This window comes from Alligator sinensis, unplaced genomic scaffold, assembly GCF_000455745.1.
Source record: "Alligator sinensis unplaced genomic scaffold, ASM45574v1 scaffold907_1, whole genome shotgun sequence".
NCBI classification, from domain to species: Eukaryota; Metazoa; Chordata; order Crocodylia; family Alligatoridae; genus Alligator; species Alligator sinensis.
The window spans coordinates 3,104,366-3,112,953 of NW_005841925.1; the positions used below are offsets into that span (position 1 = coordinate 3,104,366).

Genomic DNA, 8,588 nt, shown 5'->3' on the forward strand with positions numbered 1-8,588 from the left:
GCCCCCGCCTTCCCCGCCCCCCCCCCCCCCCCAAGTCCATTACTCATGCTGCTGGCACCTTGGCTGGTGCAGGACCCATGACGGTGGCAGTATGTCTTGCTGCTCTGCTCTCCGACTCTGGGACCCATCTACTGGGCCACAGAGGCGGCTCCTGCCCATGCCAGTCCAGCCAAGCTGCAGTCCCACAGTGGATGCACAAATCTGGGGGAGACACATTCCCTTCCTACCCTCTAACACGTTGCCTGTGCCCTCCCCTGCCTCCCCCATGCATTGTTTATGCCCCCCCACCCCACAGACTTACCTACAGGGAGCTGCTCCTTACTCTGCCTGACTGCCACAGGTATGTGTGCATGCACACATGCATGTGGTACCCCCTGCCTGATCGCCTTCCTTTTGTACCCCCCAGCCCAAAGCAACCCTTTTGCAGGCTGGAACTCTTCTGACTTCTTCAGGTCTCTCACAGTCCTACTTTTCTATGATTTTGAGTTTAGAAATGACATCTTGGGCAATTTAATGCAGGGAAGGCAGTCTGGCCAACCAAGTCCCTTGGTGTCAAGTTTTCTCATGCTAAAAGCCTGCCCAGTGGCTCCTGTCTTTCAAAGCCTATTTAGTCTAGTATGGATTTGAAATAGTCTCCAGCTCCTGATTTTTGGACCTACCTTGTGGCAGATTCTGGGATTTTGGAAATGCTAATTTAGTTGTTGTTTGCCATTGGTTAGATGGTTTTTTTCCAATTATTGTAAAGACTCTGGCCAGGCAGTCCTAGTATGAATAATGTAAGAGTTAATGTTTATAATCTGGAGAGAGTAAATATTTTAAATGGGGAAAAAATGAAAGTTAGTTTTATGCTGTTTTTCCAAGTTATGTTGTCTGCTCTGTCAGTATATATCATACAGGCAGTACATACAACAAACTGAAGAATAGCTATCGCTCATCTTGCTAACCCAAATCGGTGCATTTCTGAGTTTATGGTCTTTTTAAGGCTATTTATAACTTTTTTTTCAGTTTACATTCAGAATATCTTTGTAGTTGTCGTTTGCTAAGTTCCATGTCTCCAGACTTTGTCTTAAGGTTGTACAGTTTCATGGGCAACTGGTGCCGCCTTAGTCGGGGGGGGCATGTGCCCCCCCCCCCCCCCCACATCTCCCCACTGTCGGGGTGGGGGTCCACTGACTGGGAGGGGGGTCCTCCCGCAGACAATCTTCCCGGAAGTGGCTGCAGCGCTCAGACGGCGCTTGCCGGGGGGGCACCAGCGCTCCTGTCTGCCCCCATTGCCTAAGCGGTGAGCGTGGCCAGTCAGAGGGTGCACCAGCACTCTCAGGGGGTGCACATGTACCCCCTACACGTTGCCACTGTACAGTTTTTATCTTGGCAACTTGTATGTGTATTTATTTGTTGTGGCATCTGCAACTTCAATCTTATTCACTCATTTGCTGATGTTTGACATAGTTTCTTGAGTGGGCAGAGCAGAGTTTAAGTGGCATGAAACTCAAATAAAAATAGATGCTTTCTGGTCAGGGAGGCATGGAAATTAACTTGAATCTTCAGTGGTTTTTAGTTTATTTCTAGATGTTGTTTGGCATGCAATCTGCCCAACAAAACAAAGCTAGTGTTCAGAACTGATTGGGAGAAATTCCTGCTCCTGTTCTCTTGGTTTGCAAGTTTATATGAACTTTAGTATTAATAGATTAAAATAAATGCCTTGCACCTTTCAGTAATAAAAGGAAACAACTAAAATCTGCACATTTTTCAACAGTAAGTCAATGACAGCACAGTAGGGTGACTGTTAGAACATGAAACCTTGAGGGACCTCCTGCATTAATGAGTCCAGTTTAGTTTCTTGCTATCATGGATGACTGCTTCATGCCCCTTTCATATACTGATCAAGAATTGTCTTAAATCAGAGTAGGGTTTTGGCTCCCCATACTCTTGTGTTCCAGGAAGTTGTTCCAGAGCCTCACTTCTCAGCTGGTTAGAAAAGTTGTAATTTCTTATTCCTGGTGACTTCAAATATACAATTATAATAGCTGAGAATCAAAATATTGGCTATTTTTAAAGACCTACTTATGTTATAGTATTCCAGTAAACAAAAGCTTATTAAACATTTCATTTTCTTTACTTTAAAATACCTTTTGCAAGTAGAAATTGTCAAAAAAGCAGTTAAAAGCTTTGTTTCAGTTTGGCTAAAATTAGGGGTGCACCGATAGAGATTTTGGGGACTGATGCCGATAGCCGATATTTAAGGAGGCATATCAGCTGATAGGATCTGATTTCCGATATAGCTGCCTCCAGCTGGTAACTCTGTTGTGGTGGAAGGGGAGTGGGGAGCAGATCAACGCCCCCCACAGTGAGGGAGGGGGGTAAGGACAGGTGTTGTGTAGCCGAGGCAGGGTAGGCATGGGACAAAGATCCCCATATTTGCGTGGGGCGGGAGGGCTGGAGCTGGGCTGCGCAGGGCTCTTCTTGGCAGGGGCTGGGCCAGAGTGGGCAATGGCGGCAGTGGGAAGGGGCTGTAGATGCCCCAAATTTTGTTGTAGCTGAGCTCCCAGCACTGGGCAGGTATGCGGCAGCGGTGCTGAGAGCAGGACAACAACAAAATTTGGCTGCACCCCTGGCTGCGCCCCCCTCCCAGCACTGCCAGTGCTCACTCCGAGCCCAGCCCCCGCCGAGAAGACCCCTGCTCAGCCCATGGCTGCAGCTTGCCCTGCCCTGCCCTGTGCAGATCTGGAGGCACCCTCACCCCTTCCTGCCCTCCCGGGCAATACAGCAAATTTTCTTTGTATTGGTACCAATCTGCCATTGGACCAATGTATCGGTGCACCTCTAACTAAAATAGTTTAAAACGTCATCAGTTTTAACATTATTGTTAAAAAAAAAAAAAAATGATTAAAGACTTGGGGCTGTTTATTTTACAGTAGAGCCTGTGCTTTGTTGTACGTATCTCACACCTTAAAAAAACAGGTCCTGCCCTGAGGAATCCGCAGGTTTATAGAGGTCAAAACAAGGGTTATATAAAGGTATTGATGTATGAACAGATTGAGTGCATGCCAACTGCCACATCACTTTTGAAGGCGTTTGTTTGTTTTTATTGTGACCTGTTAGTTCTGCTCTGTTAAAAACTCAAAAATGGTTTAGTTTCAGCTCATCTTGTTCTGTTTCTAAATACCAGATACCCCAAAATTTCTCATGGATCAAAACTCTATACGGAGTTACCTTTGTAGTCTTGGCAGCTTGATTTTTGTATTTCTTATGAACTCAAACTAATCTTTAACTTAACTGAGAGTTCTGAGTATCCTATGCATGCAGGATTTGCTCTTGGTTGTGATCATGTCATCAGTTATATTGGCTTGGACTTTGGAGTAGCTGTTGCAAGTTTGTGCTTTTTTATGCTTTATATATGCTTTTCACAGGATCACCAAATAAAAATATTATGAGGAGTAGGCATTACTGTTGCTCATTTTGTTCTAGATAAGGAAAATGAATAAATATTTCTACAACTGGAATCATAAAGATTACTGTTTGACTGTCTCTGATAAAATTAATCAGCTAATATTTGGTTCTTATTCCAATTTGCTCCTTTTCTGATTATTACTAATAATCTTCATTTGTTCGCTTCTCCCTCCTCTGTTCTTCCTCTTTCATGTTGTAAGGGAGGTGAGGAAAAAAGAAGGTGAAATTAATCTTGTGATTAAAACTTCATTTTAACCATCATTTATTTTCTTTAATCTCTGTGACCATCTAGGAATTATGTAAAAGAGTGTGTGGATGGTAGCTCTCTGCACACAAAGTATGTTAATGCAGTATTAAGACAAGGTATTCAAATAGATTAAAAAGTACAAACATTGAGGTTCAGACAACGTTCTGCACTTGGCCACATTGCTCACCTTGCCATCTTGTGGTTTGTGTAAATGACAATACTTTAAACATGAAGTGGTACTATAAATATTTGAGGAGGATTTATTGGAAATTTAACCTCTGCCAACATAGCCTAACTAACATTGTTGCGGGACTCTTAGCCCTGACATTTCCTGACTTGCTCTACAACTGTAAAGTTGTGCTGATATAAAATTTGTGTAGTATTTAATTTATATTTCATGTATCTGTGTCTCATTTGGAATTATTCATTTGTATGTACTGCTGAAGCTTTGCAAAAAATAATAATGGAAACCATATAAAAATAAGGGCTGTTTACAAACATTTAAAAAAAAAAAAAAAGCCCAACACTTTACTTTAAACTCGGTGTTCCCACACCAAGCCCCCCACATGCCCAGAAGAGGTAGATCTTAATTGGACCTGGCTTGCTCAACATCTGTATAGGTCAGGTGATTTAGCGGGGCGTTTTTGAAGCTTTTATCTACTAGCTGGTTGAATAAACTAGCTAAAAGTGCCAGAAAGCCCCACTGAAGCTCCCAATCTATAAAGATGTTGCAGAGATGGTTCAAAGCAATGCACTGCTTTTTCTTGTAAAGCACAGTTGTTTTTCAGTGTCCTTTAAACACTCCTGTCAACAGATACAAATCAACTAAATGCTTAATCCTGTATTCAGGCAAGATTCCCACTGAAGTCAGTGAAGAACTTGACTATCAACCAGGCTCACAGTTAAGGTTTTTTTGGCTTTTTTCATTTAACATTAATGTTGTCTGTATTCTGGTCTCTTATGGTTTAGTGAAACGTACATTTTTCAGGCCCTTAACTGCAGAGTTAGAATATACAGTTCTAAAAGGAAGCCATTAAGTGAAGATACTTAATCTGGGACCCATTGAAAGCACCTGAATAACTGAACACTGTTGTGAGGTTCCTAAGGTTATTTAATATCTGTCGGACACGGTGTGGAGATGATACAGGTGACCAATCAAAATCCATATTATTGCACTGACAGAATAATTCTGGGAACCCTTTTCTGAAGATAATCTATAGGATTTGTGATACAAAAGGAACATCCTTGTACATGTAGGCTTCTGTAAGGAAGGTGGGGTAAACATACTTCATTGATGGGTCTCCTTGTTTTTAATTGTTTGGCTTGTATAGTAGCATATGGAGTAAAAGCAGTGGCTTGATTATCATTAGTTATAAATTTGTATCATGGAGCATTGTCAATGTTCGTCAAGTCACTAGAAGCCTATCATAACCCTCAATTAATTTAGTTATGTCGATGTGCAGTATACCATTGTTCCTTTTTCTTCTTTCTTTTTAAGACATCATGAGATTTGAGATTGTCATCCTTGATTAGAGCTTTGTAAGGAAGAGATATTTTAAACACAGCATCCTTCTACCAGTTTCTTCTTCACTGAGCAAGATACAGAGATTGTTTCAATATTGAAACTACTCCTTGCATGGAGCTCAGCTTCAGAATTGGAATTTCCATACCAATATACCAGGATTGGGCTCTTTTTCAAGGATATATAGTAAGATGTAGAGTCTGTATGTAATCTCTATACACAGTGCTTTTGGCAGTAAGAATTTTTTTTCTATTTTGAATTTGCTTTTTAGAGCCAAGGGAACAAGCCGCCCTCTGGGTCTTGATACAGTCAAAGACACCTACTTTCTTCCTTCCACTTTCTCTTTCTCTCTTCACTTATCAGTCCAAACAATGAAACTAAGTTCATCAGAAGTGCAGTCCAAGCTTCAGAAAAAACTGTATTCCTTTAACTTAACGCATCTAGAATTTCAGTTGACAGAAGATGTTTCTTTGTGGGTCATCTATACAGTGAATTGAAAACAGAGTTTTTCATATTTTTGACTCTTCCTCATATTTGCCACTTTTTCACAAAATGCAGCTAAAGACAGTGGGCATTCTAAGATCTGTTTCCATCTTGCAGTAGTAGTAAGTAAAGGGGGAAAGTAGTCTTCAAGCATAAGTCGTGAAATAAGGTGGGCTATTAAATAATTTAAGGACTTGTGCTAGTATCCAGTACTGTTCTCTCATGCTGCTGTTCAGCAAGAAGACTTCAGCCTGTGGTGGTGTCAGGGCTGAGAGTGACAACTAAATGTTTGCAAATAAATGTTATCTTCTTCCGTATAATGTGTCTCAAAACTGAAATGCCTTATGCTTTTTGAGAAACTTGTATTTTATCCTCTGAACATAAAGTGTGATATGCTGTGTTCCTAACATCCTTTGTAATGTATATGCCATACCAGATTCTTTTTTTCTTCATTGTGGGATAAGCAAAATGTTGTGCTTGTTTGAGCTATCAAACTCCTTAGTGCTTATGTTACAACTAGAATTCTGTTTCTTGCAGGGAGTTAATTCCCAATGTCCTGCAATGGATGATGACAGTCAGGATGAACTGATAAACAAGAATGCTTCGCTAGGCAAAGGCAAAAGGCTAAATCTGGTGCTCCTTAGTGAAGCAGGTAAATGAAACCTTTGTCTGCTTACATTTTTATTAGCTAAAGAGTTGTTCTTTGGAAGGAAGCCTAGCATCTGTTCCATCTCCTAGGTTCTGCATCTTCTGTTTTTGGTTTTATTGTCACTGCTAGTCAATTAAACTGTGAGCAGCACAAGGTTGACAGCTTGATACCAAATGGTAATACAAATGCTGTGAAAAACCCAGCGTTCCTTAACAGGAATTCTGACATCTGCTTGACTGTTCTGCATGCTTTTTCTGTGTAGGGTATGCCTATTTTGTGATTGTGTACAATTAAGGTGTGTTTTCTTTTGCTCTCATTTTAAAAGAAAGCAATGATAGCAATAGTGGAGACTCAGAAGAAGACACAGGAAGTGAGGAAGATGCCACTGATGAAGATGGAGGTGAGGAGGATGAGGAAGAAGGTGAAGATGAAGATTTAGAAGGTAAGTGCTAAAAATGCTTACCTCGTGTTGGCTTCAGATGTTTCTGATGGCTGGAAGAGGAAAATTGAAACTGCTTTTCTTGTGAAAGAAGCAGTGAGGTATATTTTAAGTATTTACAGCACTTATAACTGTTCTGGTGGAGGAGTACAAAAAATATATAGCTGCTCTTGTGCCTGGTTGATACCATATTTTCTTGCATATAGCACACCCCCTTATATAATATGCACCTTGTTTTTGAAAGGCAGCATGAAGGAAAGCATCTTTTAGTAACTGAGCAGTAGCAGTAGCTAGGGAGCTGAGCCTATTCCCAAGCCTGCTGCCAGCTTTGTGTTCTGGATGAGGCCTCGGGACTGATACTATTCACAGGGGCCGGGCTCTCAGAGCCATGGCAGTTAATGCTGCCTCTGTTCCCCAACACCAAATTTCCAGATCTGGGGTTAGCCCCACAGGACAGATCTGGCCAGTGGGCCCTCTGAGCACTACTGGCAGAGCCTGCTGTTACCACACTTCCTTGCATATAGCACACAGTCCAATTTTTACCCATTGGTTTGGGGGGTGGTATAGGTTATATGAGAGAGAGTAGGGTATATTGAGAAAATAAGTTGAATTTGAAGACTACAGCTGGCATATAAGAAACATTTTGATGAGAAATATATTTGAGATGATTACATAAACAGATGGGCTGCTTTTGATTTTTTTGATTTTTTTTTTTTTTAATCATAGCATCTTGTATTTTTGTTCCTGCTGTATTCAGATATTTTGTGATGCTTGTCTGTTTTCCTCCTTTAGTTTTTAATTTCTTACCTGACATTTAGGAAGAATTTCTCTATAAGAATATTTTCTTTTTTCCTCCTTCTCCCTGCCTCAGTTTGGGTGCATGTATACATGCATCCAAAATTTGAAATAGCTGATGTTGCAGAAGAGTGCCTGGCATTGTAATTCACCAGTAGAAACTATTGGGGAACTTGAATTATTCTTGCAGGCAATGGTAAAATAAGATCAGCAGATGTTGGTATCACATGCATTAGTGAAGTAACTCAACCAACTGATCATATTTTTATCATTTTGGCAATAATAGTGAAATAAACAGCTGAAGCAAATCCAGCTGATGCCCTGAAAATGCCAAGTCCGAAGTACTGGAATATTGTTTTTGCTTTTTAGGGAAATTGGTTCGTTTAATATAATTTTTTTGTTTTAAGTATATTTTTGTGGTAACAACTCATGTGCCACTACTTTTAGCATCATCCTCTTTTCTTGTATGTTTTGATTCTTTTCTCACCCCTTTATGTCTGTCTCCTTAGAGACTCCTGCCTTTCAAGACGTGCACTGACTTCCTTGTGTATAGGAATTTGGATAGCATATTTTGAACAGATACAATTAAAAATCAAAGAAATAGTGTCATGTGATAGAGTAACAGAGCTGGCAGCTGTTTTTGGAACATGGACCTGCTGTGAACAGTTGTCTGCTGCTGTTGTGCCCAACCGATGCATCAAAATAAACAAGGACGGGGTTTTCACCTTGCCTTGGAGAATCGGAATCTAGTATGCTTCAACAAAATCTACTAACTAAATTGGTACAATAACATACATGAAAAAGAGTTGTACCTGTGCCCACGGTTCCATGGAAGACTATCATAAGGTCAACTTTTGATTTTACCAAGCTAAAATTACAAGCAGGAACCTTACAATACATTACAGTAACTTTCCTTCAAGTCTTTCTCGGGGTTTTTTTGTTTTGTTTGTTTGTTTGGTTTTCTTTTTACACCTTAATATCGCTTGGGGAGAAGGGGGAAAGA

The 8,588-nt window shown here is 40.7% G+C and overlaps 1 protein-coding gene across 6 annotated transcripts in view; it reads left to right on the top strand.

Annotated features, from left to right (window-relative positions):
- Positions 1 to 8,588, top strand: part of PHRF1 (PHD and ring finger domains 1) — a 46,758-nt gene that overhangs the window by 6,639 nt on the left and 31,531 nt on the right. For all 6 annotated transcript variants that reach the window (XM_025198570.1, XM_014517761.2, XM_014517760.2 and 3 more), the window contains 2 exons: positions 6,240 to 6,354; positions 6,677 to 6,793. In XM_025198570.1, coding sequence (XP_025054355.1) covers positions 6,264 to 6,354; positions 6,677 to 6,793 — 208 coding nt within the window. In that variant the 5' untranslated portion in view covers positions 6,240 to 6,263. The remainder of the gene's footprint in view (positions 1 to 6,239; positions 6,355 to 6,676; positions 6,794 to 8,588) is intronic.